This window comes from Aureococcus anophagefferens (assembly GCF_000186865.1).
Source record: "Aureococcus anophagefferens unplaced genomic scaffold AURANscaffold_3, whole genome shotgun sequence".
Taxonomy (NCBI): Eukaryota; class Pelagophyceae; order Pelagomonadales; family Pelagomonadaceae; genus Aureococcus; species Aureococcus anophagefferens.
In genome coordinates, this window is record NW_008705563.1 from 2,785,857 (window position 1) to 2,813,301 (window position 27,445).

The 27,445-nt window shown below is 71.7% G+C and overlaps 11 protein-coding genes across 11 annotated transcripts; 6 read left to right on the plus strand and 5 right to left on the minus strand.

Annotated features, from left to right (window-relative positions):
* Positions 1 to 1,658: 1,658 nt before the first annotated feature.
* Positions 1,659 to 3,308, plus strand: MER2 (hypothetical protein; the record flags this gene model as incomplete). Its single annotated transcript, XM_009035582.1, has 1 exon — positions 1,659 to 3,308. One exon carries the CDS (start codon positions 1,659 to 1,661, stop codon positions 3,306 to 3,308), a length of 1,650 nt encoding a protein of 549 aa, XP_009033830.1.
* A 91-nt stretch (positions 3,309 to 3,399) lies between these two features.
* AURANDRAFT_21288 (hypothetical protein) lies at positions 3,400 to 3,948 on the minus strand (the record flags this gene model as incomplete). The annotated part of the gene is made up of 1 exon (XM_009035612.1): positions 3,400 to 3,948. The coding sequence occupies one exon, from the start codon at positions 3,946 to 3,948 to the stop codon at positions 3,400 to 3,402; it is 549 nt and encodes a 182-aa protein (XP_009033860.1).
* A 232-nt stretch (positions 3,949 to 4,180) lies between these two features.
* Positions 4,181 to 5,296, minus strand: AURANDRAFT_20831 (hypothetical protein; the record flags this gene model as incomplete). Its single annotated transcript, XM_009035611.1, has 1 exon — positions 4,181 to 5,296. The coding sequence occupies one exon, from the start codon at positions 5,294 to 5,296 to the stop codon at positions 4,181 to 4,183; it is 1,116 nt and encodes a 371-aa protein (XP_009033859.1).
* A 232-nt stretch (positions 5,297 to 5,528) lies between these two features.
* Positions 5,529 to 5,714, plus strand: AURANDRAFT_9403 (hypothetical protein; the record flags this gene model as incomplete). The annotated part of the gene is made up of 1 exon (XM_009035325.1): positions 5,529 to 5,714. A coding segment is annotated over one exon (186 nt), but the record flags the coding sequence as incomplete, so codon positions are not given.
* A 453-nt stretch (positions 5,715 to 6,167) lies between these two features.
* Positions 6,168 to 11,516, plus strand: AURANDRAFT_70964 (hypothetical protein; the record flags this gene model as incomplete). The annotated part of the gene is made up of 3 exons (XM_009035583.1): positions 6,168 to 7,178; positions 7,436 to 8,169; positions 8,430 to 11,516. The coding sequence occupies 3 exons, from the start codon at positions 6,168 to 6,170 to the stop codon at positions 11,455 to 11,457; spliced, it is 4,773 nt and encodes a 1,590-aa protein (XP_009033831.1).
* Positions 11,517 to 12,305: 789 nt separating this feature from the next.
* Positions 12,306 to 12,536, plus strand: AURANDRAFT_17195 (hypothetical protein; the record flags this gene model as incomplete). The annotated part of the gene is made up of 1 exon (XM_009035584.1): positions 12,306 to 12,536. A coding segment is annotated over one exon (231 nt), but the record flags the coding sequence as incomplete, so codon positions are not given.
* Positions 12,537 to 16,983: 4,447 nt separating this feature from the next.
* Positions 16,984 to 17,724, minus strand: AURANDRAFT_3980 (hypothetical protein; the record flags this gene model as incomplete). Its single annotated transcript, XM_009035288.1, has 1 exon — positions 16,984 to 17,724. A coding segment is annotated over one exon (741 nt), but the record flags the coding sequence as incomplete, so codon positions are not given.
* A 2,272-nt stretch (positions 17,725 to 19,996) lies between these two features.
* Positions 19,997 to 20,518, plus strand: AURANDRAFT_20958 (hypothetical protein; the record flags this gene model as incomplete). Its single annotated transcript, XM_009035585.1, has 1 exon — positions 19,997 to 20,518. One exon carries the CDS (start codon positions 19,997 to 19,999, stop codon positions 20,516 to 20,518), a length of 522 nt encoding a protein of 173 aa, XP_009033833.1.
* AURANDRAFT_61934 (hypothetical protein) lies at positions 20,515 to 22,632 on the minus strand (the record flags this gene model as incomplete). The annotated part of the gene is made up of 1 exon (XM_009035610.1): positions 20,515 to 22,632. The coding sequence occupies one exon, from the start codon at positions 22,630 to 22,632 to the stop codon at positions 20,515 to 20,517; it is 2,118 nt and encodes a 705-aa protein (XP_009033858.1).
* A 141-nt stretch (positions 22,633 to 22,773) lies between these two features.
* AURANDRAFT_61935 (hypothetical protein) lies at positions 22,774 to 24,717 on the plus strand (the record flags this gene model as incomplete). Its single annotated transcript, XM_009035586.1, has 1 exon — positions 22,774 to 24,717. The coding sequence occupies one exon, from the start codon at positions 22,774 to 22,776 to the stop codon at positions 24,715 to 24,717; it is 1,944 nt and encodes a 647-aa protein (XP_009033834.1).
* Positions 24,718 to 25,950: 1,233 nt separating this feature from the next.
* AURANDRAFT_4373 (hypothetical protein) lies at positions 25,951 to 26,700 on the minus strand (the record flags this gene model as incomplete). The annotated part of the gene is made up of 1 exon (XM_009035290.1): positions 25,951 to 26,700. A coding segment is annotated over one exon (750 nt), but the record flags the coding sequence as incomplete, so codon positions are not given.
* Between the last annotated feature and the right edge of the window lie 745 nt (positions 26,701 to 27,445).

The window sequence follows — 27,445 nt, forward strand, 5'->3', positions numbered from 1 at the left end:
AAGACGCTGCCCAACGGCCGGCGCACGTCCTACTTCACGAACGTGCCCGACGCGACGACGGCGGACCTGCTCAAGCAGGAGCAGGCGCCGAAGAAGATCGACTCGAGCGACGCGCTCGAGCGCGTGAATTCGGACGGGTCCGCGTGGAACGCCGCGGGCACGACGTTCGAGGAGCGCGACATGAAGAGCTGGTGCGACGACGCGCTCAAGAAGCACCTCAAGACCGCCGCGGCGAACGTCGACGGCTGCGCCCTCCTCGTCACGGCCGTGAAGAACTGCAAGGGCGAGGCGTCGATCGTCGTCTCGCGCGGCCGCGCGCGCCACGTCTTCGAGTACGCGGCGGACCTGGCCTTCGAGGCGTCCTTCCCCGCCGAGCCCTTGCCGGGGCCCGGCCCCGTGACCGTCAAGGGCACGATCCACCTCCCCGAGATCTCGTCGACCGTCAACGACGGCAACTACGACTCCACCGTCAGCCGGAAGCCGACCTCGGCGAAGCTCAGCCGACCACGGGCCGACGCCCTCGACGCGGGCATCGCGAAGCTCCAGGACATGGCGAACCGCGCCATCGGCGACTTCGTCGCCGAGTACCAGGCGAAGAAGCTCGACGCGGAACGGCCCGCGCCCTTTAACATTTGCACCGCATACGCGTTCGCTCGGGCACTAGCTTCCGGGCACCGCATCTTCTTATGTTCCCCCCGCGCGCGAGCCGCTCATCGGTGGCTCGGGCGGCTCGACTTTGATCACCGGCGCACCAGATGCTTTCTTCGGCACTTTCTTCGGCGGCGCTTCTCCTTCGGTGCGCGCCCTCTTCATCGGTGGTTCATGAGACTCAACTTCGATGACCTGGCCGGATGCTCGGGCCTCCTCGAGCCGAGTGGTCGCCGCCTCTGCGGCGCTGCGGCTCCCGAGCACGCGCGGCTCGTCGTCGGCTTCTCGCGCTCGCTCGGCTTCTCTCCGCCGCTCGGCGCCGAGGACGCGAGCGACTACGACGCTCTCACCGAAGTTCTTGACGGCGACGACGGATGGAACGCCATCAACGCGCTCCTCGGCCAAGGCTTCAGCTCGATCCAGCTCGTCCTCTCTCTGCCGCTCGGCCTCCAAAACTTCTTCTTGCTGCCGCTCGGCCTCCAAGGCGGCTGCGTCTCGCTCCCGCCGGATCTCCAACGCTTCATCATCCGCGCTCTCCAGTAACTCCTCGTACGCGCGCGCGCCATCCCACTCGCCGTTCGAGTCGTAGCCGTAGCCGTCCATCTGCATCTCCAATTCGAAGTCCGCTGCAGACCCGCGTCCCTTGCCCATCTTGTCAATCGCTTGGGTCGAGCGTCCCAGCCCGCCTCCACGAGCGCCTCCAGCGCTCCGGCGGCAGCCCCGTCAAAGGTTTGCGATGCTCAAATCATGCACCTCTGAGTTTCGGACGTCCACGCATCATCCAAATTACCACAGATAGAAGACGCCATCCACGCGTCGCCGCAGCCCGTAGCGAGCCAGCACAGCACACCATGAGCGAGGCCGACGCCGCCGCGGTCCTCGCGGCCCTCGACGCCGGCGAGACGGACATCAACAACCTGCTGGGGTCGCTCTACAACAAGGGCAAGTCGCCGGAGATCACCATCCCGCGCGGCAACAAGAACCCGGCGTGCGTCGCGCCGGAGTACGCCATGGGCCCGGCGGACTGCGAGCACGTCGTCTCCGCCGTCGCCCACGTCGGCCCCAAGGCCCACTTCCCCAAGCTCAAGGAGAAGTACGATTTAGTGGTCATCGGCGCGGGCGTCGCCGGCCTCCTCTCCGTCATCGTCGCCAAGAGCCTCGGCAAGAAGGCGCTGCTCATCGAGAAGCACTACATGGGCGGCGACTGCCTCAACGTGGGCTGCTTCCCGTCCAAGGCCCTCATCGCCTGCGCGCGCAAGTGCCACGAGCTCAAGCACGCGGCCGACTTCGGCGTCACCGTCTCCGGCGACGTCACCGTCGACTTCGGCTTCGTCATGAAGCGCATGCGCGCGCTGCGCGCGGGCATCGCGCCCCACGACGGCGTCGAGCGCTACGGCCGCGACTTCTGCGACGACGTCTGCGTCGGCGTGGCGAAATTCGCGAGCCCGACGGAGGTCGTCATCACGTCGCACGGGGGCGAGACGCAGTCCGTGGCCTTCGACAAGTGCATGATCGCCACGGGCGCGTCCGCGGCCGTCGTGCCCGTGCCGGGCCTGCGGGACTGCCCCCACCTGACGAACGGCAACTTCTTCAATCTAGAAGCTTTGCCGCCGCGCGCGTGCCTCATCGGCGCGGGCCCCATCGGCATCGAGATGGCCCAGTCGCTCCAGCGCTTCGGCTGCGCCGTGACCATCTTCGAGGTGGCGCCCCAGCTCCTGCCCCGCGAGGACCCGGACGCCGCGAAGCTCGTCACGGAGGCGTTGATCGCGGACGGCGTCGAGGTCCACTACGCCGTGAAGATCACGGGCATCAAGCTCGCGGGCGAGCTCGCCATGAAGGCGCCCTGGCCGACCTACGACGTCTCCGTGACGCTGAGCGACGGCACGGCCAAGGTCTTCCAGTGCGAGGCGCTGTTGAACGCGACGGGCCGCGCGCCGAACGTCTCCGGGATCGGGTTGGACGAGGCGGGCGTCGACTACGACACGCGCACGGGCGTCCACATCTCGGACCTCTACGAGACGTCGGCGCCGAACATCTATTCCTGCGGCGACTGCGCGTCGCCCTACAAGTTCACGCACGCGGCGGACTGGCAGGCGCGGTGCGCGGTGCGGAACATGTTCCTCCAGGCGAACTCGAAGCACTCGGACCTGCTCGTGCCCTGGGCGACGTACACGGACCCGGAGATCGCCCACGTCGGCCTCTACGAGAAGGAGATGGACGACAAGGGCATCGCCTACGACACCTACGTGCGCCAGTTCAAGGACGTCGACCGCTGCAAGTGCGAGGGCGTCACGTCGGGCTTCGTGAAGATCTCCTGCGCCAAGGGCAGCGACCAGATCCTGGGGTCGACGATCGTCGGGCCCTGCGCCGGCGACCTGATCTCGGAGATCACGGTCTGCATGCAGAACGGCATCGGCTGCAAGGACATCGCGGGCGTCATGCACCCGTACCCGACGACGGCGGAGGCCGTCCGCCAGTGCGCGGCCCAGTACTTCCCCAAGCTCCGCACGCCGGCGGTCAACGCGGCCATCGAGAAGCGCCTCGAGCAGGTCGCGACCGGCACCGTGCCCGAGAAGACGGACATGATGGCCGGCGCGGCGGAGAGCCTCAACAAGGCCGTCGGCGACGTGACCGCGTCCGTCACCGCCATGTTCAAGTGAGCGGCTTTTTTCTCGGCGGGTGGCGCGTCTCCCCCCCGCCGGCGCCGCCGCGACGCCGGCCCCCGGGAGGCTAAAATGGCGCTTACCGGAGTCACGCGAGCTGGCCGCACTCGATGATGGTGATGGGCTCGCTGGGCGTGCCGTCGGGGTTGCCGAGCATCTCGACCTGCTTGAGGACGTCCATGCCCCGGACGACCTGGCCGAAGACGACGTGCTTGCCGTCGAGCCAGGGCGCGGCGGCCGTGCAGAGGAAGAACTGCGAGCCGTTCGTGTTCGGGCCCGCGTTCGCCATGGACAGCACGCCCGCGCCGCCGTGCTTGAGGTGGAAGTTCTCGTCGGCGAACTTCATGCCGAAGATGGACTCGCCGCCCGTGCCGTTGTTCCGCGTGAAGTCGCCGCCCTGGACCATGAAGTTGGGCACGACGCGGTGGATGCGGCTGCCCTTGTAGTGCAGCGCCTTGCGGTTGCGGCCCGTGCCCTTCTCGCCCGTGCAGAGCGCGCGGAAGTTCTCGCAGGTCAACGGGCAGACGTCGGCCCGCAGCTCGACGACGATGCGCCCCAGGGGCAGGGTCGACGCGGCGACGTCGAAGAAGACCACGGGCAGGTTGTTCTGCTTCACCTCGCCGGTCGTGCCGAACATGCGCTCGATCTTCTCCTTGGACAGCTCCGTCGGCGCGTAGCCCGCCATGGCGGCCGCGGCGCGGGTCCGGCGGCGCGAGGCTGCGCGGTGAGACGACTTCCACCTCGATTGGCCACAGAGCTCTGCAGGGGCTGTGGCAATTTGATCTGCGATCGCGATGTGCTGTGCAAGTTGCACCGCGTTTGATCCGCAGATAATCGACGAGAGATACCCAGCGACGCGCCGTTACCACCTACTTCTTCTTCCCGAAGAGGGGCGTGCCGACGCCGACGGCGTCGGCGTCGGGCGCGTCGGCCGTCCGCTCCGCGGCCGGCGCGGCCGCCTTCATGGCCGCGGTGGGCGCCTTGGCGAAGATGGTCGTGTAGGGGTCGTACTCCTGGCCGTCCTTGGCGACCTGCTTGTAGTGCTCCTTGAGGCTCATCTTGCCGTACTTCTCCGCGGGCGCCGTCGTGAGCATGTCCTCGACGGCGTAGTAGCGGCCGATCTGGCCGAGCTCCCAGGCGTCCTTGACCTTGGGCGAGCCCGTCAGGTCGTAGGCCCACTTGATGGCGCCGACGATGCCGTCGAAGACGCCGATGGGCACGCCCAGCAGCCAGGGCTCCTTCCGCGGCTCGCCGTCGACCTCGGCGATCGCCGTCGCGATCAACTCGCCCTGCTCCTTCATGGAGATGCCCGCGTCGGGCCCGCCGACGTTCCAGATGGGCTCGCCGCCCTTGGAGGACCGCGCCGGGTCCGCGACGCAGTCGACGATGGCCATGGCGAGGTCCGCCTCGGAGATGGGGTTGCACGTCGCCGACCGGTCGCCGCCGAGGTCGAAGTACACAAAGGGCCCGCCGCCCTTCAAGATCTCGACCTGGCCGCTCAACGACTTGAAGAAGGCCGTCGGGCGCACGACGCTGTAGGTCACGTCGCCCTGGCCCGCGAGCGCGGCCTCGGTCTTGAGCTTGGCCGCCTGGAACGACAGGTCGGGCTTCGCGACGCAGAACGCGGAGAGCAGCACGTAGTGGCGCGCGCCGCACTTCCGCGCCGCCTCGAGGCAGTTCACGGAGGCCTCGTAGTCCACGAGGAGCGAGTCGGCCTCCGTGCCGGACCGGCTCGCGAGGCAGCAGACGACAACGTCCGTCTTGGCCGTCTCGAACGCGCGCGAGATGCCGCCGAGGTCACCGCACTCGGCGCCCACGATCGTCGCGCCGTCGAAGGAGGCCCTGCTCGCGTCGCGCACGACGGCCGTCGTCTCGTAGCCGCGGCGCACGCACTCGCGCACGACGGCCTTGCCGATGTAGCCGCTGGCGCCGACGACGGTCACGCGCTCGTCCGTCTTCGTCACGCCGGGCTCGAAGGCAGACATGCGGATCGATGAGATCCGCGCCGTTCTCGGCATCACGAGAGCGGTGGCGGACCAGGCCGCCGCCAAGGCGATGATCCCGCGGAGCACCATCGTCAAGCTGAGATCCTGAGCTGATCAGCCACTCCACGGCAGCGAGAGCGCGCGCGCGCACCCACCGCAAGGCGCGATGTTCGCGTCTCTCGCGCGCACCGTCATCGCTGCGCGGCCCACGAGCGCTGGAGCGGTCCGCTTCGCTACAAAAAAGGCCGGAGGCTCGAGTAAAAATGGACGCAAGTCGCCGGGCCAGCGCCTCGGCGTGAAGCGCTTCGGCGGCCACCCGGTCAGCGCGGGCGAGGTCCTCGTGCGGCAGCGCGGCACGAAATTCCACCCGGGCAACCTCGTCAAGCGCGGGCGCGACGACACGCTGCGCGCGGCCGCGTCCCGCGCGCGCGCCGCCGCCGGCTCGGGCCGCGCGCCGCGGGTCCGGCGCGACGCGAGCCCCGCAGGTACGCGCTGGCGGCGGGCACCGTCGAGTTCACCGAGTCGGGACGACGAGTCGGATCGAAGGGCGTCTGGAAGATGCGCCAGGCGCGTCGCGCGGCGTCTCCGTTTCGGCCCTCGCGCGCGCGGGGACGCGTGCCGCCCCCCTCGCAGTACGTCCACATTCGGCCAGCCGCCGCGAGCGCGTAGACCACCCCCCCGAGGCTGTTTCGCGCGCGTCGCGTGCGTAAATTTCGATGGAAAAATGGTTCAACATCGGCATGTTACTACTGTGGCAAAATCGATCGTGATGGGAGGCCCATCGTAAGCGTGGCCGCGCCGCTGGTGATCGGTGTACGGCACCGTGGAGGAGCTCGAGCCGTGCACCGTCTGCGGTGCCGTCGCGCCTCGGATGGTCGACATCGAGGTCGTCGACGCCGGCGCGCCGCCCTGGCCGCTCGTGCCCGACCCGGCGTGGACGAGCACGGTGGCGCCGAGCCTGCCGTTCCTCCAGTGGCACGAGCACGTGGCGCTGCGGCTCGTGGGCATGACGACGCTCGAGATGCCCGCGTCGCCGTTCTTCTCCCTCTTCCTGCGCACGGGCGGCGGCCACGCGAAGCGGTACAACGCCGCCCGCGGCATCACGAAATACGACGAGGGCGACTGGCGGGACGACCGCGCCGCGGCGGGCAAGGTGCGGCGCGTCACCTACGAGGTCGACGTCGTCGACGACGCGTCGCGGTCGCGGCGCGTCGCCGTCCACGAGACGCAAAGCATCGTGCCGACGGCCGACGGCTACGTCTACGAGGCGCGGACCGTGGAGGCCGGCTGCGAGGCCGTCGCGCGCGCGGCGGCGCCGGCGGCGCCGACGTCGCCCTACGGCCGGCGGTCCGACGGCGGGCCGGCCTACTACACCGCGGAGCGCTGGGTCGTCGCGGAGCAGCGGGGCCTGCTGCGCGCGCACGCCAAGGTCAGCGTCTACGCCGCCGCGCCGCCGTCGCCCGACGGGCCCGGCGGCGGCTGGACCGACGAGGCCCACCGGCGCTTCGACGCCTGGCACGCCGTCGCGACGCGCGAGACCTACGCGAACGCCGTCGGCGCGATGGTGAGCGACTCCGTCTTCGGCACGGCCGTCGGCGGCGGCGAGAAGCGGAAGCAGGGAGACGCCGAGCCGCGGCCCTTCGTCGCGCCCGTGCCGCCGAGCCGCGTCGACTTCATGACCCAGCTCGAGGAGCCGCCACTCGTCCGCGAGCGCGCGCCCGCGACGGGCCCGGCGGACGAGCCGTCGCCGCGCGCGCGCGGGGTTTCGACCGTCGTCTGCGTCGACGTCGAGGAGGTCGAGGCGCGCGGCGACGCGGCGAAACCGGCGAAGAAGAGCGGCCTCGGCTGCGGCGAGGCGCCCTGGGCGGCCGGCGCCGTGCCCGTCCTGGAGAAGGCGGCGACGCCGTCGAAGCGCGCGTCGTGGCTCGGGGGCTACGCGGCATCGCTCAGGGCAGGAAAAGGGTGATTCAACGTCGCTTCAACGTGAGTGTTCCGCGCGCGCGCGTTTCGGAAACAGCACCCACGCTTCGAGAGCGCTCCGAGAGATGATCGCTCGTCCAAAAATCAGCCGAAACGAGCGGAAAACGACCGAGATAGGAGCCTTTGAAGTTGGGAATTTCGCACCCTTTTCCTGCCCAGGCGTCGCTCCTGTCGCCGAAGCGCGCGTCCGGCTCGACCTACGAGATCGTCTTTGATGGTGTTGTGGGCCTCCAGTTCGCCGATTTAGGAACAGGCGCCCTCGTCGACGGCCACGAGGGCTACGGAGCGGCCGACGCCCCTCCTGGGGTCGGATCGGCGCTCACGTCCGTCAACGGCGTCCGCGTGGGCGGCCTCACCTTCCAGAGCGCCATGGCCCTCGCGGGCCAGCGCAAGCGGCCGCTCGCGCTGGGCTTCCTCGAGGCGACGCCCGACGCGCTCGTCGACACGTTACTCGTGGAGCGCGCGGCCGGCGGCTGCGATGCTCGCGCCGTCGACGCCGCGCTCGCGGCGCCCGGGGCCAAGGACCTGCGGGCCCAGCTCGACGCCTTCGTGGCCAACTTCAACGCCGCGGACCTGCGCCGGTGCGCCTACGTCGGCGGCGACCAGCGGCCCGGGGCCATGTTCCGACGGGCCGTCGACTTCGCCGTCGACCAGCTCCGGGAGAAGCGGCTCCTCGCGAGCGGGTCCCCCCAACCCCAGCAGAACAAGACGGCGGCGCTGCGCGTGAGCCGGCGCGACGACGACGCCGAGGAGCGCGACGACGCGTACTGGGCGTCGTGCCGGAAAGTCGTCGAAACGCGGCTCGCGGCGCGCGTCGCCGACGCCGCGTGGGGCCTCTCGCCCGAGGCCGGCGCCGGCGACGACGAGCTGCGCGTCCACTTCCACTCGCTGCGGTTCCTACGGCTGGAGCACCTCGGCGTCGTCGTCCCCGCGGGGAAGGCGCGGGGCCAGACGTCGGCGCCGGGGCGGGAAAAGAACGCGACATGCCCAACTTCACAGGCTCCTCTCTCGGCCGTGTTCCACTCGTTTCGGCTGATTTTTGGACGAGCGATCATCCCTCGGGACGGTCTCGACGCGTGCATGCGTTCTCCGGAACGCGCGCGCGCGGATCGCTCACGTTGAAGCGACGTCGAATCACTCGTTTCCCGCCCAGGTCGGCGCCCGAAGACGGCGCGGAGTGGCGCGTCGCGCAGCTCGAGGTCGAGGCCGCCTGCGCCGCGAGGACCGCCGGCGACGCCGTGGACCGCTTCGCGACGGCCGTGCGCTTCATCGCGTCCGCCGTCGAGGCCTGCAGCAACCGGGGGAGGACGCTCCAGTGCTACTCGGCGATCGGCGCGGACGAGCTGCTCCCGGCCATCACCTGGACGCTCATCCAGGCCGACGCGCGGACGCTGGCGTCGACGCTCTGGTTCGTCGACGAGTTCGCGGGGGCCGACGACCTCCGGGGGGAGCGGGGCTACGCGTTCGCGAACGTCCAGGCGGCGTCCGACTTCGCGCGGAAGACTCTGACGTCCGCGGCGCCCCTCGAGGGTCTGATCGCCCCCGACGCCTTCGACCAGGGCGTGCGGCGGGCCGTGCTCACGGACGAGGCCGTCGCCGCGGCGACGCGCGGCGACGGCTCGAAGCTCGGGCTGGTTCTAGCCGCGGGCGCGGACCCGCTCGGTCTGGGCTCCGGCCTCGACGCGACGCCCCTGTCCGCGGCCATCGTCTCGCGGGACCGCGACGCCATCGCGAAATGTTTGGGGCGGCTGTCCATCGAGGGCGCGTCGAACGGCGCCGACGACCGCGTGGAGTTGGAGTGCCACGACGTCGACAACGCTCGGCCGTCCGACGGCGCGACGGCCCTGATGGTCGCGGCGTCCGTGGGCGATCTAGACGTCGTATTAGCGCTCCTCGCCCTGGGCGCCGACGGCAACCGGCGCGCCGACGCGACGGGGCGCACGGCCGCGCGGCGCGCGCGCGACGGCGGGCACGACGCCGTGGCGGAGGTCCTGGCCTGCGCGGCGCCGACGCCGGCGGCGCTGCTCCGGGCCTGCGCCGTCGGCGACGCGGCGGCCGTGCGCGGGCTGCTTCTACGGGGCGCGGACCCGGCGGCGAAGGTCGGGGGCTGCCCGCCGCTCGTCGCGGCCGCGGCCGCGGGGAGCGGCGCGTGCGTCGCCGCCCTGCTCGCCGCGGACGGCGTCGACGTCGACGCGACCTGCGCCAAGGGGTCGACGGCGCTCATGCGCTGCGTGGGCTTCGACGAGCGCTGCGCGGCCAGGCACGGCGCGCCCGCCGCGGCGCCGGCGAAGCAGGCCGCCGCGGCGATCGCGCTCCTGAGGAAGGGCGCGGACCGCGGCCTCCAGGACCGCTTCGGCAAGTCGGCCCTGACCTGGTGCCGCACCCAGGGCGGGTCCAAGGCCCTCGAGTCGGTGCTGCGCAACGACCCGGCGAAGAAGAAATTGTGCGAGGCCTGCCGCGACAAGCGGCCCGACGACGCGCGCGCGTTGCTCCTCCAGGGCGCGGACGCGGACGCGCCCTGCGAGGCCAAGGGCTACACGCCCCTCGTGGCCGCGGTCTACAACGACGACGTCGCCATGGCGACGATCCTGCTCGACCCGCCCGTCGAGCCCGACGGGTCGCGGGCGTTCGCGGCCGCGGCCGTCGACGGCCGCGGCCGCGGCGGCCTGACGCCCCTCATGTACGCGGCGCAGCGGCGGAGCGCCGCGACGTCGAGCCTCCTGCTCCGCTTCGGCGCCGCGCGGGACGCCGTCGACGACCGGGGCCGGTCGCCGCGGGACCACGCGGCGTCCGGCAACTGGCCCGCGGGCTCCGAGGCCGCGAAAGCCGAGCTGCTCGAGCTGCTCTCCACGGACCCGCGCAAATTGCTCCTCGTGGAGGCGGCGGCGCGCGACGACGCCGCCAAGGTTTTGGCGCTCCTGGGCCACGGCGTGTCGCCGAACGAGTGCCGCCGGCTCCGGTCCGCGCGGCGCGCGCCGCCGCGCGCGCCCCCGCGCGGCGGCCGGCCCCCGGCCAAGGCGCCGCCGCCGCTGCCCTGCTGGCACCTCGAGCTCTGCACGCCGCTCATGGCCGCCTGCTGCTACGACGCGGCCGCGGCCGCGCGCGCGCTCCTCCGGAGCGGCGGCTGCCGCGTCGACCTCGCGAACCCGCTGGGCCTCACGGCGCTCCACTACGCTGCTTTACGCGGCCGCGCGTCGACGATATTGTTGCTGCTGGAGTGCGGCGCGGACCGGACGCTCGCGGACCGCGCGGGCCGGACGCCGCTCGACTGGGCGGAGCGGCGCGCGGCGATGGACAGCGCCGCGTTCCGCCGCGCGGACCGCGCGCCGGACGAGCCGGCGTCCTTCGAGGCGGCCCTCACGACCACGGGCGGCGTGGACCGCGCCGACGAGCTCGCGGTCCACGTGCTCCGCTACTCGCCCGAGACGCACGGCGCGACGGCGCTCGCCGCGGACGGCGACGACCGCGGCGTCGTGGCCCTCGTCATGCAGGGCGTCGACGTCAATGGCTTCGACGACGGCGGCGCGACGCCCCTCATCGCCGCCTGCGGCCACGGCAGGCTAAACGTCGTGCGGCGGCTCCTCGCGCACCGCGACGTCGCCGTGGACCTCGCGGGCAAGCGGGGCGTGACGCCGCTCATGCACGCGGCGGCGGCGGGCTTTGACGACGGCGTGCTCGCGTTGCTGCGCAAGGGCGCGGACCGGCGAAAACGGACGGACCAGGGCCGCCGCGCGGCGGACTACGCCGCGGAGCACGGCCACGTCGCGCTAGGGGCGCTCCTCGAGGCGGACCCGGACGTCGTGTCCGTGCACGACGTCGCGACGGAGGGCAGGCTGCTCGCCCTCGACGGCCTCATCCGCCAGCGGCCCGACCTGCTGAACGCGCGCGACGCCGCGCGCGGCGACGCGCCGCTGCTCCTCGCCGCGAAGCACAGGAAGCTGAAGGCCGTCGAGCTCCTGCTCGCCAAGGACAAGGTCAAGGTCGACTGCCCGAACGCGAACCGCGAGACGCCGCTCATGCACGCGGCCAAGGCCGGCGCGCTCGACATCTGCTCGCGGCTCCTGGCCAAGGGCGCGGACCCGAACGCCAAGGACGCGGACGGCCGCACGGCGACGTCCTGGGCGTCGTCGAAGTCCTACGCCAACATGATGCTCTACATGGGCGTCGCCGCCCTGTCCTAATCGTGGGCGTCGCTGCCATCGTGGGCGTCGCTGCCATTGTCCCTAATTCGATGCCGCTTACGCCTCCTCCGCCGCCGCGGGCGCAGCGGGTCGCGAGAACTGGAGGAAGACGTCCTTGCACTTCCACTCCTCCTTGTTGCTGCCGATGCCCTCGACGACCGTGTCGAAGTCCATCTTCGTCGCGGGGAACATGTTGCGCTCGAACTTGGCGCCGCTGAAGCGCACGGCCGAGAGGCCCACGAGCACGTCGTCGACGGCGACGGCGCCCGACGCCTCGGCGTTGCCGCCCTCGACGAGGTCGATGACCTTGACGCCCTTCGGGTCGCCCGGCGTGCCGATCTCCTCGAAGACGATGCCGCACGGCTTCTTCAGGCACACCTCGAAGGTGCCCTCGGGGAGCTCGCCGCTGAGGCCATTGGGCGGCGCGTACTCGTAGCCCATGTAGAAGACGTCGCCGAAGTTGCCGCCGTCGCCGAGCATGCGCCGCGCGACGAGCGATCCTTTCGGCGCATGGCTCGGCGCGACGAGCGCCGAGGCCGATGCAATGACGAGGGCCACAGCGGAGATCGATCGCATGCTGTATGACGCAGCCTCTCGATCGATGCGGCACTTTGTGGATGCTGCAGATACACGACGGCAAACTGGCGTGCAAACTGCACGGCAATAACTGGAACGGATGAGTTCCATAGGACCTGGTTTTTATAGCCAGCCCGCGCCAAAAAGCCACACCGCCTTCTGCGTGTTCCCTGGAATCCCGGCGCCCCGCGCGGCGCCGGGATTCGCCGACCATGGAGGCGCGGAAGCGGTCGCGCGACTCGAGCGCCGAGCCGTCGAACTCGACGCGGGCGCTGCGGGAGATGCTCCAGTGCCCCGTGTGCTACTGCATGATGGCCCCGCCCATCACGCAGTGCCAGCAGGGCCACGCGCTCTGCTCGAGCTGCTACGCCTGCGTGGGCAAGTGCCCGACGTGCCGCGTGGAGCTGCCCGAGGCGCCGATCCGGAGCCTGGCCCTCGAGCAGCTCGCGGCGAGTTTGCGCGTGCCGTGCAAGCACGCGGCGCGCGGCTGCGGCCTCGAGCTCGAGTACGCGGCCTTCGCGGGCCACGTGGCCTGCTGCGAGCACCGGCCCTTCCGCTGCCCGTTCCAGCGGTCGACGTCGCGGCGGGCCGCGGCCGCGGCGCCCGCGGCCGCGGCGGCGCCCGCGGCCGACGACGACGCCGACGCGGACATGACGGGCGGCGACGCGCCCCCGCCGGAGGACCATCTCCCGTCGAACGCGCCGAGGGACGACGGCGAGGACCTGGCGCCCATCGACGAGGCCCACGTCGTGCGCGAGATGGAGCGCTACATCGCCGAGGTCGAGCGCGCGCAGGAGGCCGCGCGCGCGCCGGGCCCGCGCGAGCCGCCCGTCACGCGGCCCAACGACCCGAGCCTGGAGACGTCCGAGGACGCCTGCGCCTGGGAGGGCGGCGTCGACGAGATCGTCGACCACCTCGTCCACTGCCACGGCGTCCACGTGGAGCGGAGCCGCGACGTGCTCGACGACGGCGTCCGCTACCTCCTCGAGGACGCGGAGGGCTCCGGCGAGTGCACCTGGGGCCCCTGGCTCGCGCGCGACGCCGCGGGCCGGGCCTACCTGCTGCGCGTCGAGCAGCGCAACGGCGCCATCTTCGCCGCGGGGCAGCTCGTCGCGAGCGACGAGGACTCGCGGCGCGCGGCGGACGAGGGCCTCGTGCTCAAGCTCACGGCGTTCTCGCCGAAGCGCAACGTGTCCTACGAGTCGCCGCCGACGTCGCTCCGCTCCGACTTCCGCCACCTGCGGCGCACGGGCGACGGCCTCTGGCTGAGCCGCGGCCAGGTCCAGCTCCTCGGCGAGCGGCCGCCGGCCCGCGGCCGGCCGCCGCCGCCGGGCGCCAAGCCCGTGCGCCTCACGCTCTGGTTCGAGATCGTCGGCGCGGGCGACGGCGACGACGCGAGCCTCGAGGGGACGAACGCGACGCACTACGCCGACGAAACCCGCGGCGCGCGCTGCGACACGGACGCGGACCTGGAGCGGGCCCTCGCGCCCATGCACGTCTCCGCGGCCCGCGAGGCCGACGACGCGGCGGCGGCGCCGAAGCGCGGGGAGCTCGCCTAAATTAGCATTTTAAACGGAAGGACTTGCGGGACGTCGACCCGCGGGGGAACCCCGTCGACGTCGTCAACCCCCAACTAAAAGGCGCGCGAACCTCACGACCAGTCGCTTACGTCGACGAGGCGACCGATATTTACGCGCGAACCTACGCGGCCGTCTCCTGCTTCGTCTCGTTGATGAGCAGGGAGAGGATGATGACCCAGAAGAAGAAGACGACGTTGATGAACAGCACCCGGAGCTCCAACGGCACGAAGCCCAGGTTGATGACCGTCGCGGGCAGAAAGATGAGCCAGTTTTTCAGGAGCGTCGGCTGGAGCTCGTCCCGCACCTGCGCCGCGCCCGCCTCGACGCCCCGGCCCTCGATGACCGCGAAGAAGACGAAGATCAGGGCCGTGAAGATGGGCGCCTGGATGCCCTGGTCGATGGCGACCTTCAAGGCCGTCGTCGTCGTCCAGGGCTCGGGCGTCGACGGCAGCAGCGCCTCGAGGGAGTTCTGGAAGTAGTGGTTCCACGGCGCCTGCAACACCAAGCCGAAGAACGCCCAGCGGCCGACGCGCGCGACGTCCAGCGGCACCTTCGTCTTCAGGCCCTCGATGGCCTGCGCCGCGGCGTCGCCGGCGCCGATGATGCACGTCGCCGTCGCGCACTTGACGGGCAGCGGCGTCGCCTCGAGGGCCTGCAGGTAGCCGTCCCAGAGCTCCGGCGCGCCGCGCCGCCGCGTGGCGCTCTTCGCGTCGGCGCGGAGGGGCGACGGGCCCGGCGCGACGAAGCCCGACGTGCGCGTGGCGCAGGCGAGCGCGAGCAGGAATCGCATGCTCATAGCTGTCGACGAACCGAGTCAGCGTCAACATCGTCAACAATGTGATGTTGCAGCTCAAGAGCAGTCCCTTAGACGTCACCAGCCCCTAGCTGATCGCGCAGTCGTCGTCGGCGGGCCGCTCGTGGTGGTGGTCGGCCCGCGGCGACGACGCCGGCGGCGGGGGCCGCGGCGGCGCGTCCGCGCGGCGCGGCGGCGCGGCGCCGTCGGCCGGCGCGCCCTTGCCCGCCCACGCGTCCGCGATCTCCGCGTCGTTGGCCCGCGGCGCGTCGCCCGGCACGAGGACCTGGGCGTGGCCGCCGTGGGACCGGTGGTGCGTGCGGCTGCTCGAGCTGTAGCTCAGGACCTTCTCGATGATCTCGCCCGTGTTCCAGTCCTCGTCGTCGATCGCGGGGATCTCGAGGGGCTTCGACATGAGGCTCGGCGGCGACTCGCGGATCTCGTCGTCGATCTCCGCGACGCAGGACACGGTGAAGTGGTAGGACACGGACGGCGTCAGGCCGTGGATGAGCGTCGACGCCGTGTCGGGCACGGGCAGCCCGAGGTTCTGCCGCAGCGCGATGCCGCGGTCGATGACGGGATTCGCGCAGAAGTCGCGGCGGTGCCGCCGCGCGACGGCGGGGCCCACGGCGTTGTGCTTGACCTCGATCTCCTCGCCCTTGACGTAGCCCCGCACGACGTAGCGCTGGATGTCGCCGCCGCGCTTCGTGAACGCGCGCTGCGGCGGGATGCGCCACCGGACCTCGACGGAACGTTCCCGCTCCTCGCCCTCCAGATACTCGAGGAGCCGCGCGGACACGTCCAGCGGCGACCGCGGCAGCAGGCGCGGCGGGTCGTCGAGGACGTCGAGCACGAGCTTGCGGTGGCCCTCGCCGAAGCGCGCCTTCCGCGCGGCGTCGTGCGGCGTCTCGACGGCGCGCCGCTCGCCGCCCTCGTCGACCGCGGGCTCCTCCTCGGACCGCACGGACGCCGTGACCCGCGCGCCGGCCTGCAGCAGGAGCCGGCAGCACTCCGCGTCGCCGCTGAGGCACGCGCCGATGAGGGGCGTGTACTCGAACTGCTTCGACCGCACGTTCGGGTCCGCGCCCGCCGCCAGCAGCAGGCTCACGCACGTCGCGAAGCCGTTGGGGCAGTCGGGCTCGGGCCGCGTGCGGTACGTCAACGAGCTCGACGTCGTCAGCCCGCCCATCAAAGCGCAGCCCGTCGCGAGGTGGAGCAGGCTCCAGCCCATGTGGTGGAGGCGAGACACCGACATCGGGTCGCCGCCCGCGTGCAGGTAGGCCGCCAGGATGTCGCTGTTCCCGTGCTCCGCGGCCTTGAGCGCGTCCTGCGTGCTCAGCACGCCCCGGGGCCGCGGGCCCCGCCGCGGCACGGCCTTGTCGCCCGTGATGGCCGCGTGCTGCTCGACCTGGTCCACGTGGAGCTGGTGGAGCCGCGCGTCGGCCCGCCCGCCCTCGTCCTCCGTGATGAGGTCGCTCAGGGACGAGAGCATGGTCGGAGACGTGTGTTTCGAGGTGCGGCGGGGGGCTCGGCGGCGGTGGTGTGGATGCGCGGCCGCGGAGCACCAGATCGCCCTATATTTTTTGCCACGCTCTGCAACTTGGCGACAACTAGGCTTGGTTGAAGCCGGCTCGACGGGACGGCGCGGGCCGGCCCGCCTCAGGATGCCGCGGTCCGCGGGCTCTGCGGCGAGAGAAACGGGACCGCCGCGGGGTAAGAACAAAGCTATCGCGAGCGGGTCCTTTACGACGGCGCCGCGCCGGCGAGGTCCTCCTCCGGCACGATGGACGCGTAGTGGGACTCGGCCCAGAAGGCGAGCCAGATGGTGGGCGGCGCGGTCGGCGGCGTCCGGTGCTGCGGCGTCGCCGCCGGCGGCGGCGGCGGCGGCGTCGATTCCAAAGCACTCACGACGTGGGCGACCTCCTCGTCGAATTCCCGAGACCCCAGCGACCGCGGCGGCGGCGCGTTCGGAATGGGCGGCGCGTCCGGCCGCGGCGCCTCCAGCCGCGCGCGCGGCTCGACGCGGAAGATGCCGCGCTCGGCGTAGGACGTCACGAGGCACACGACGACGCCGTAGACGTCCGCGGCGGCCTGGAGCGTCACGGCGTCGCCCCATTCCCCGTCGTCGGCCATGCGGCGCACGAAGCTCTCGAAGTCGGCGTCTTCCGCGTCCTCGACCATGCAGAACTCGGCGTACCGCTCGGGCTCGAGGGCGAGCTGGCCGACGACGCGCTTCCGGACGGCGTCGTGGCGCTCGTCGTTGCCGCAGAGCTGGTGGGCGATGGCGCGGAACTGGCAGTTGCCGTCCCCGGCGACGGCGTGCTCTCGGAGCCCGAAATCCCGCAGGCGGTCGCGCAGCCTCCGGCGCTCGACGCCGAGGTTCTCGCTCCCGCCGCTGGAGCACCGGCTCAGGGTCGAGCGGGAGGAATCCCCGTGCAGCAGTTCCGCGGACTCAAGCACGCGCTTCAGGACCGTCGAGCGCTCGTAGGTCCGCATCGGCCGGACGTGGGCGTCGCCCTCCAAGAGCGGCACGTGGTCCCACGGGCCTTTGGTGCGCGGCCGCGGCGTCGAGGCGTCGAGGCTCGTCACGATGTCTTTGAAGCTCGGCCGGACCGACGCGTCGTGCGCCCAGCAGGCGGTCATGCGCGCGCGCATGTCCCGCGGAATCGACGGCGGCACCTCCGGCCGCAGCCGCTGGACGACGACCTTGGCGATGATTTGGGGCGGCGAGAGACCCTCCCACGGAAATCCCCGCGTCCAGATCTCGTAGAGCACCATGGCGTAGGAGTAGACGTCACACTTCTGGTGGAACATGGCGCCGTCGAGGTACTCCGGCGCCATGAACGCGGGCGTGCCGCAGAGTCCGGCCGTCGCGCGCGTCGCCGCGAGGTCGTCGCACTTGCTCAGGCCGAAGTCGCAGACTTTCCCGCGGCCGTCGTGGGTCAGGAGGCAGTTGAGGCTCTTGAGGTCCCGATGCTCGATGCGCGACTTGTAGAGGTAGGCCATGCCGCGCGCGACGTCCGCGGACCAGACGCGCTGGCGCTCCGCGTCGACGGCGCCCTCGGCGTCGAGCGCGTCCCGCAGCGAGCCGCCCGGCAGGTATTCGAGGACGAGCCCGAGGTACGACGGGTCGGTCGTCACGACGCCTAAAACGAGGACGATCCGCGGCGACCGGAGCCGGACCATGATCGCGAGCTCCCTGGAGAACTGGGAGAACATCCGCTGGCGGTCCGCCGCGCTCATGCCGAGTTGCGACATTTTCTTCAGGCAGACCGCCTCGCCCTGGTACTCGGCGAGATGCACGGTGCCCTGGCCGCCTCGCGCGAACGGCTCGTCCTCGACGTGGCGCAGCTCGACCTCGAATTCGGCGATGGTGCAGCTCGGCGCCCGCAGGCCCGCGCCGTAGGATTCGATGTCCTTCGTCTCCTCCGTCTTGAGGATCTCCAGCGCTGTCGCCTCATCCTCGAATGCCTCTTGCTTCTCGGCGTCTCTTCGTCGCCTCACGACGACGAGCGCGACGACTGCAAAGAACAAACACGCTGCCGCGGCGGCACCGCCGCCAATGGTCGCCGCGTCCATATCTCCGCTCGAAGAGCTCGTCCCGGATTCCGGCGCCTCTTCCGATTCTCCCGCGAGTGACTCGAGCGACATTTCCGGCTCTGGCGACGAAGGCACGGACGTTGGCGTCAGCGTCGGCGTTGGCGAGACCGTTGGCGTCGGCGTTACTTTGAAGGTCGGCCGCGGCGTCACCGGTGAAACGCTCGGGGTCCGCGTGGGCATTGCCGTCGGCCTCGGCGTCGGCGTGGGCGACGGTCCGGGCGTCGGCTCGAGCGTCGGCTCGGGTCGCTTCGGCGTGGGTTCCGCGATTGGATCTGGCGTCTCCGAGACGGGCTCCAGCGAAGGCGTCGGCGTCGGTTTTGGCGTCGGATCGGGGCTTGGCTCGAGCGAAGGCCCCGGCGTTGGTGCCGATGAGGGCTCGGGCGTCTCGATCGTTGGACCTGGGGTCGGCTCGGGCGAAGGCTCCGGCGTTGGTGCCGATGAGGGCTCGGGCGTCTCGATCGTTGGACCTGGGGTCGGCTCGGGCGACGTCGGTTCTGGCGTCGGTTCCGGTTCCGTAAAGTATGCGAGGTACGTCTCGTAGTAGGAGTCGCCGCTGAAGACGACGACGACCGCGACGCGTCCATCGCCGGTCGCGTGGATCGCCGTACCCTCGGGGTCGCCGCCATCTTCCGGGCTCAGCGCCACGAGATCGGCGCTGTCGGCGTAGTAGTCCCAGTCGTAGACCGCGGCGCCCGTGTCCGTCGCGCTCATTCGCAGCGTCGTACCGTCGACGGACCAGAGGCAGTCCCGAGCGGGGTCGTAGGCCGCTTGCGCGGCCGAATCCTCGGGCAGCCACCGCCCGTCGGTGTCGTCGGCGTGCAGTAGAACGCCGTCGGCCGCGTCCACGCGCGCGTAAAAGTACTTGGAGACGAGCAAGACCTCGCTCGCCGCAGAGTCGCCTGACGCGCGGCGCAGGTGGAGCTGCGGCGTCCCCTCGTCGAGACCGAGGCTCGTCGTCCACGTGCTGTTGAGGCTATCCTCGAAGATGTCGACGCGTGCCAAGGCCCGGGCGCCGCCGTCGTCGAGGGTGCCCGCCACATAGATCGCGGCCCGGGCCGGGTCCAGAATCATCTTTTTCCCCGCCAGGTCGCCCAGGTCCAAGCGGTCCACCTCCTCGAGAGATCCAGCGCCGTCGGACGCAAGGAGGCGCAGCGCACCGTACTCCTCGAATGCGACGACGCGCCCGTCGACGTCCAGTGGCGCGAGGTGGTCCACCGGCGCGTCGCCGAGGGCTCCGCCCTCCAAGGTCACCAGCGAGCCGCCCGCCTCCCCGACGACCGTGAGCGCGCCGTCGCTGTCCAAAAGCGCTGCAGCACCCGCGGCTCCGTTCGCCGCCACCAGCGCCGGCGTCACATCGTCCCGCGCGGCGACGGAGACCTCCTCGCCGTCGCGGAAGACGCCGAACCACGTCTTCGCGTCCTCCAAGCACCCGGCGCCCGTCTCGGTCCCCGAGACGACGATGAGGCCTGCGTCACCGGCCGACGGCCCCGGGTCGCCGCACCCGTCGCTGTCTTCGCCGGCTAAATCGACCGCGTCGAGGCTGAGCTGCCCCACGGACTGGCCATCGAGCTGCCGCCCTTGGGCGCCGGCGGAGACGACCGCGTGGAAGACCCACGCCTGGAGACCCATGATCGCGAGCATCGCTCCCCAGCGCAATCAGCGCCTACAAGATGGAATGCATAGCATGCTGCGAAATTCGGGTTTTACACAATTTCATCCTTGAACTTAATTAATAAAACACTGTGAGCTGAACTTGTACTTGACACGACTCGAAGAAAATTCCACCATGTGCTGCCCATCCGGCGCTGCGAGGATAGCCATGGCCCTGCTTTTGTTTGTCTCTGCGAGCGCGCTCCGATCGCCGCTGAGGATCCAAGCGCGGGGTCCGAGGAAAACCACCCCAACGATGGTCATGGACTTTGGCGTGCTGACCACAGTGTCCGCCGACGCGGCAGCCCCGACGGCGCTCCTCGTCGCCGGCCACCACTTCATGGCGCGCCCGAGCCACCACGCGGCGCCCGCGGCGGAGGCAAAGCCGTCCGAGATCGACGTCTACAGGGAAACATTTCTGAGATACGCGGGCTACTCCAACGAGCTCGGCGAGGCGTTCGGCCCGCTGCTGCCGCGGGCCGTGCCGTTCTCGTACGTCGTCGCGATCATTTACGTCGTCGCCGACACGATCGATAAGTCGCGCAAGGCCTACGGCGGCGCCAAGTACGAGGAGGACGCGCTCACGGCCTGCGCCTTGATCGAGGGCCTCGACGCGCTCATCTGGCAGCTCGCGGCGTCCGTGGCCCTGCCGGGGTTCACCATTCACCAGGTCGTCGCCATTACGGTGACGCTTCTGGAGAGCTTCGAGCGCGCGGGCGGCGCCTACGACGTCGTCCCGACGCTCGTCGGCCTCGCGGCGATCCCGATGATCGTCGAGCCGCTCGACGAGCTCGCGGAGGTCCTTATGGAGGCCGGCCCGCGGAAGCTCTGGGGCCCCTACCTCGACGCGTGCCGCCTCTAATTCGAGGACCCCCGGATGTCGCAGACGCCGTCGATGCAGCGCCGGAAGCGGTAGGGCGCGCCCGAGTCCGGCGACCGCGGCGGGATCGCCGCGCCCGCGGCGTAGGCGCGCCGCTTCGTGAGGATGACGCAGTTGTGGGCGAAGGTGACCGTGTCGACGGCGTCGGTCCAGTCGCCGCGCGGCCCGCCGTGGACGTGGCGGTTCACGGCGTCCGCGAGGTCCTTCAAATCCTCGACGACGCGCGTCGCGCCGGAGATCTCGTTGCCGAAGAGCTTCGAGCCGCGCCGCCAGTAGGACGTCTCGACGTCCTCGACGATGTAGGTCGCGCCGGGCTTGAGGAAGCCCGGCGCGCCGAAGGCGAAGGCGACGGCGGCCATCTGGTGCTCGGGCCAGTGGCTCCCGTCGTCGACGACCAGGTCGAAGGGCCCATCGAGCCCCGCGCGCGCGAGGTCCCGTGCGTCGCCGCCGTCGCCCCGGACCACGACCGTGCGCGCCGACCGGTCCGCGCCCGCGTACCAGCGCGTCTCCGTAAATCCGTCGGGCATGAGCGCGCCGAAGTCGAGGCCCACGAGATGCGCGTCGGGGTAGAGCGCGCGCCACATCGCGAGGCTCCGGCCGCGCTCGACGCCGATCTCGAAGATCGACGGCGCGGAGCCCCGCGGCGGCAGGTAGCGCCAGTAGACCCGCTCGTAGCCGTGCTCGACGACCTTGTCCGTCTCGTACGCGCCGCCGGCCGCCGTCATCGCCGACGCGGCGTGCAACCGCACGACGTCCTCCTCGACGACGGCGTCGCCGTCGGCGGCGGCGGCCGGCTCGACGACTGCGGCTTCTCGCCCTTCTCTGAGGCACGCCTTCCGCGCCTCGACGGCGGCGCCCATGACGAGGCGCGTCGTGCCCTCGAGGTCCACGCCGTCGAAGCCCCGGATGAGCGGGTAGACCGTCGGCATCCAGAGCCGCGCGGCCTCCGAGACCTGTACCTCGTCCAGCGCCCGGTCGAAGTACATCGCGCCCTCCCCGAGGCCGAAGCCCGGGTCGAGGACGCAGAGCGCGTCCGACGCTCCAAAGGCCTCGGCCCGCGGCAGGAGCGCCGCCGCGCCGCCCGTCGCGTAGCGCCGGCTCAAGTCACGAACGGGCGCCACGCCTTCGCGGTCGTAGGTGAAGGAGCACGCCGTGGCCCGCACCGTCCGGGCGTCGAGCACGGCGACGTCGAAGGTCGAGAGCCGCGGGTAGCCGACGAAATACGCCGCGTCGCGGCACAGATAAAAGTCGACGACGCCGCCGACGAAGTTCGCCGCCGCCGCCGGCACGGCCATCTCCCAGCCCGTGCGATGCGGCGGCGTCGCCGTCGCCGGGAACTCGCGGTCGTAGAGCGCGGCCGCGGCTCGGGAATGCACGGCGTCGGCGACGAGGCCGTTCGCCGACGACGCGAGCGCCGTGCCGGCCCAGGGCGTCGTGCCGTTGCCGAGGAGCCGCGCGTCGTCGTCGTCGTCGACGAGCGCGAAATTCGCGGCGACGTAGAGCTGCTCCGCGCCCGCGCGGCACGCGTCGAGGTCCTCGCTCGCCGCCATCATGCCGTAGAGATCGCGGAGGCCCACGCGCGCTTCCTGCATCTCCGGCCAGCGGTCGTGTCGCACGTCGCGCTCGAGCCGCGCGTGCGCGGCGCCGTACGGCTGTTTCGGCGCGCTCCGGTCGATGAGATCCACGATAAATTCCGCGGGCCGCAACGCGGCGTAGAAGGCGGCGACGCGGTCGATCTGCGCCTGCGCGCGCGCGCCCCCCCTAAAGCCCTTGTTGTGGAGGAAGAGCGCGGCGTCCGGCGGGTCGACGAAGCTCAGCGGCGCCCAGCGCTCCACGGCCGCGTCCGGCGCGTCGACGAGGCGCGGCAGGAGGCCCGCGTGCGCCTCCGCGACGGCGTTCCAGTGGTCCACGTCCCAGAGCGCCGCGTGCGGGAAGTGGGCGATGGGCCAGCCCAGCGGGTGGCCGAGCCAGCGCACGCTGGGGTGGGAGATGGACGCGTTCAGCGACGCCGCCAGCAGGACGAACTCGTAGAACCCGACGAGCTGGTTCGTCAGGCCGCCCCAGTTGTAGCCCGGCGCCGCCGCGCCGACGATCATCGCGCACTAGTGCGGCTTTGAGACAGCTTTTGGGCTGCCCATATTAGTGCCCATATGCCGTGAGCTAGGCAACGTGAGCTTCAACGAGGGACGGCCAAGCGCACGATGTCCATTGCCGGGAGTGAAGACAGCTTCGAAGAGATGGTCCCCGAGCTCGTCGCCATGCCCCCGCCGCCCCCCGCCGACGCCGAGGTCGCCGAGGCCAAGGCCCCGGAGAGCGGCGACGACGACGACGGCGAGGCGCTGAGCGACAGCGAGAGCGACATGCCCAACCTCGTGTCGGCGTCGTCCGGGTCGTCGAGCGAGGACGACGACGAGGGCCCCGGGCCGGCGGCCTTCGCGGAGATGCGCCCCCCGCGCGACTCCGACTCGGAGTCCGACGACGACGGCGGCGAGGGCCAGCGCTTCGTGCGCATCGGGCGCCACGTGCTGCTCTTGGGCGACGAGGGCGGCGGCGACGAGGGCCTGGGCGGGCGGCCCGTGCGCCTGCGGACGGCGCTCGCGCTCGTGCGCCACATGATGCTCGCGAACCGGGGCTCGGAGACGCTCGAGGCCATGGTCGACATGCTCGTGAGGGAGCGGTCGGTGTCTTCCCCGCCGGTCGTCGCCGCGTTCCGCGCCGTCGACCGCGCGGCGTTCCTGCCCGCGGCCGTGCGCGACGAGGCCTACGTGAACATGCCCGTGCGCCACGGCCTCGTGCACCAGAGCTCGCCGTCGGTCTACGGGTCCGCGCTCGAGGCCTTGGATCTGAAACCGGGCCTCTCGTTCCTCAACGTGGGGAGCGGCACGGGCTACTTCTCGGCGCTGGCGGCGCAGCTGCTGGGCCCCGACGCCGTCCACGTGGGCCTCGAGCGCCACGCGGACCTCGTCCGCCACGCGCGGGAGCGCTGCGCGGCCGCGGGCGTCGTAGGGGTCTGCTTCGAGGTCGGCGACGTCTACGACCTCGACGCGGCCGCGTGCCCCAGGTTCGACCGCATCTACGTCGGCGCGGGCGCGCGGCGCGACGCGCGGGATCTCCTGTTCCGGCTCCTGCGGCCCGGCGGCGTCGTCGTGGGGCCCTTCGAGACGTCGGGCGGCTCGCCGCGGTCCGATTCGCAGAAGCTGCTGCGCGCGACGTGCCGCGGCGGCGGCGCCTTCGCGCTCGCCTACACGACGGCCGTGTCCTTCGCCTGGCTCCACCGCGAGCCGCGGCGCTTCCGGCGGCCGGCGCCCCTGGCGCTCCGGGGGCCGCCGTGGGACGCGCGGCGCCGCGCGTTCCCGCCGTCGTTCCGCCGCGCCGTCGGCCGCCTCGGCGCGGACCTCGCGCGGGACCCGGGCAAGCCGGCGTCGTCCGTGCCCTGGGCCGACGTCTGGGAGGACCTGATCCTGGCGCACCTGCCCTTCCACGCCTTCGACGCGCCCGCGCCGCCGGCGCCGTGCGCCGCGTGCGGCGCGCCCGCGGCCGCCGCGTGCCTCTGCGGGGGCGTCGCCTACTGCTCGCGCGCCTGCGCATTGGGCGCCTTCCCGGCCCACGCCGCGACCTGCGCCGCGCGGCCCGAAACGGCCCGCGGCGACGACGCGGACGACGCGTCGACGGCGGACGCGTCGCGCGCGGCGACGCCGCCGCCGCCGCCCGGCGGCGCGCCGCCGCCGGACCCCGACGACGACGACGACGACGACGACGACGACGACATCGCGGCGCTCTCCGCGCGGCTCCAGGACGCGCTCGACGGCGGCGGCCGCGACTCCGACGACGGCGCGGAGGCGCGCGAGGCCGCGTTCCTGTCCTGGTGGTGGTGGGAGGACGGCGCCGAGGAGCTCGAGGAGGCGCGCCGGAAGCGCGCCTACGCGCGGGACCGCCGCTACCGCCGGCTCCCCGTGCGCCGCGCGGACCCGGCCGACGACGCCGGCGACGCCGCCGGCGACGCCGCGGACGCCGCGGGCGACGAGACCGCCCGCCTCGCCGCCGCCGCGGCCTCCCAGGCCCGCTACGACCGCGGCGACGGCGGCGACGACGACGCGTCGTCCGCGGCCGACTCCATGCCGGGCCTCGCGGGCTCGTCGTCGTCCTCCGACGACTCCGACGACTCGGGCGTCGACATGTGAGCGCGTTTTCTTGTAAGTATATGCCCACACGAGGGTCTTCTGCGTCTTAGAGGACGAGCAGCGCGGCCGCCGCCGCCGCCGCCGCCGCCGCGAGGCGGCGGGCGGCGGGCGCGGCGTCTACGGTGCTGCTGCCGCAGCCGCCGTCGTCGCCCGCGTCCGGAAGGCAGGTGAGGTCGCAGTTGAGGCCGTAGAAGGCGTTCGCCATGCTCTCGAAGACGCACTCGAGGTAGGCGTCGAAGTGCGCGTCGCACAGGCCGTAGGGGTTCGGCGTCGTGCAGCCGTCGATGAAGCCGGGGAAGTTGGCGAAGCTGTCGCAGGTGCCCTGGAAGGCGTAGTCGTCGCTGCCGCCGTCGTCGCCGCAGCCGTCGTCGCCGCCGTCGCCGTCGTCGTCTTGGTTGAAGATGTCGCAGTCGCCGTAGGTGTCGCAGGCGCAGTCGACGAGCGGCTCGATGAGGGGGTCGCAATAGTCGTAGGAGTAGGAGTAGACGCCGCAGTTGGTGTCGTCGTGGGCGCCTCCGTTGCCCACGTAGACGCTCAGGTCGACGTCGCCGTCGCCGTCCGCGTTTATACCCGTGTAGCACATCCAATAATCGCCCCCCGGACTGGAACTCGGGAAGGCGTTATAATCCCAGTACATGCCCCCGGGGACGTTCGTCAGTAGGTCGCTGGTGATATCTTCGATGGCGACGGCCGCGCTCAGCGGCTCCTCGCACGAGGCGTAGATCCCGAGCTTGCAACGGCAATAGAGGGACCCGTCCGTGTCGTAGCCCATCTCCGCGGCCCTATAACCATCACTCGTAGAACTGAGGTCGTGGCACGCGTCGTAGCACTCCTGCGCCGTCGTCCGGTCGCGGCAAAGGTCGTGCTATTCTCATGCAGCCATTCGGGGCCGAAACTGTAGCAGTACCCCGCCTTCGCGCACAGCGTCGCCGGCCCGTCGCACGCCGCCCTGGCGCCCGAGAGCCCGGCCACGAGCAGCAGAGCGCGCGCTGTCATGCTCTACGCAACGGCAGCCCCTGGCGGCACAAGATGGCGGCCAGGCAAAGCCAAGCCTTCAACCAAACCAACAAATCTGCAACGACGCCTTCAACAAAAGACCCCGCCGCTCCGCCGACACGTCCACACGCGCCGTTAGTAGCCGAGGAAGGTCGTCGGGTCCGTGTCCGCGCGCGCGAAGGCGCGGAGGTAGGGCGGCCAGTCGTCGGGCTGCTTGGGGACCTTGTCCCCGTGGCCGAGGCGCTCGAGGAGGTAGGTGACCTGGACCTGCTTGGTCAGGGGGATGATCATGTTGCGGTAGATGGACGCGACGAGCGTGGGCTCGACCTTGTAGCCCGGGTCCATGCCGGAGAACGCGTCCTGGCCGAAGGTCACGGCCTTGAGCATCGCGCGGCGGACGACGTTGTCCTCGACGGCGACGTTCTCGAGGAGCGCGTGGATGCCCGGCACGTCGCCGCGCGCCGCGAGGTCCCGGAAGGCGTCGGCGTCCGCCGCGAACTTGGACTCGGCGACGAACTTCCCGAAGTGGACGCGGCGGCTCAGCGCCTGGAGGCACGCGATGTCCGCGATGGCCGTGGACCCGTGCTGGCCGTCGTCGCCCGGCGCGCAGCCCCGGGGCACGACGAAGTCGAGGTAGGCGGCGAGGATCTGGTCGTTGATGTTCTGGCCGTCGTCGCGGATGATCTCGGGGTACGCGAGCGGCGGCAGCGCGGGCGGCGCGACGTCGCCGGGGAAGAAGGGGTACTCCTCGGGGCTCAGGTAGCGCCGCGCGCGCGCGTGGCACTGCTCCGTCTCGTAGAGCATCATGTCGAGGAAGGAGCAGCCCGCGGGGTTGCTCTTGAGCGCGTCGGCGATGTCGCCCTCCGCGAACGTCGCGCCGCGCTTGTCGTAGACCTCGCCGTTGACGGCGAACTGCGTGCGCTCGATGAGGCTGTAGATGATCGTCTCCTCCTGGCGGATCAGCGACGCGCGCACGCTGTCGAGCGTGAAGGCGCTCGCGTCGGCGCTGGGCGCCGCGCGCGTCGTCGTCGTCGAGCCGCGCGACCGGTAGGCCGGCGCCGGCCGGCCGGGGGACCGCCGGTCGCCGTAGGCGAGCGACGGCTGCGGCCGGAGCGCGCAGACGCACGCGACGAGGCGCGCGACGGCGCTCGATCTCGTTGGCCTCATAGCTCAACTACGCGTGCATGCACTCAGCCGAGCGCTGTGGAGATCGTGCCGGCGAGCGTCGACCTCAACACCAAGGAGCTGCCCCGTTGACCGGTCGGCGCTCGTGCGGGGCAGCTCCCGGTATGGCGTCGTGAACAGCCCCCGTTCCCCTGGTGCACCGTCGGCGCCGACTCGTCGCGGCCGCCGCATGGCGTCCGGCGTCATGATGCGCATCAACGCGACGGTGGAGTACGGCGTCCAGCGGCGGCGCATCGTCGTGCCCTGCGGCGACGGCCGCAAGTCCGTCAAGTGGCTCGGCCTCGTCGCCGCCCAGCGCTTCATCATGGACGCGGCGGCCAGGGGCAAGACGCGATTGCGGGACCGGCGCAGCGTCGCGCCGGCGGCGACGCAGCTCATCCCGAGCGGCGTGCGCACGGCCGACGAGCCCTTCTTCCACCCGGCCGCGCTCCTCTGCGACGTCTTCGAGGACGGCGCGGAGGTCGCCGTCGCCCTGGAGCCCAAGGTCGCCGTGGGCGCGTCCGGGCGGCCCCTGCGGAGCAACTGGGCCGTCGTCGCGTTCTCGACG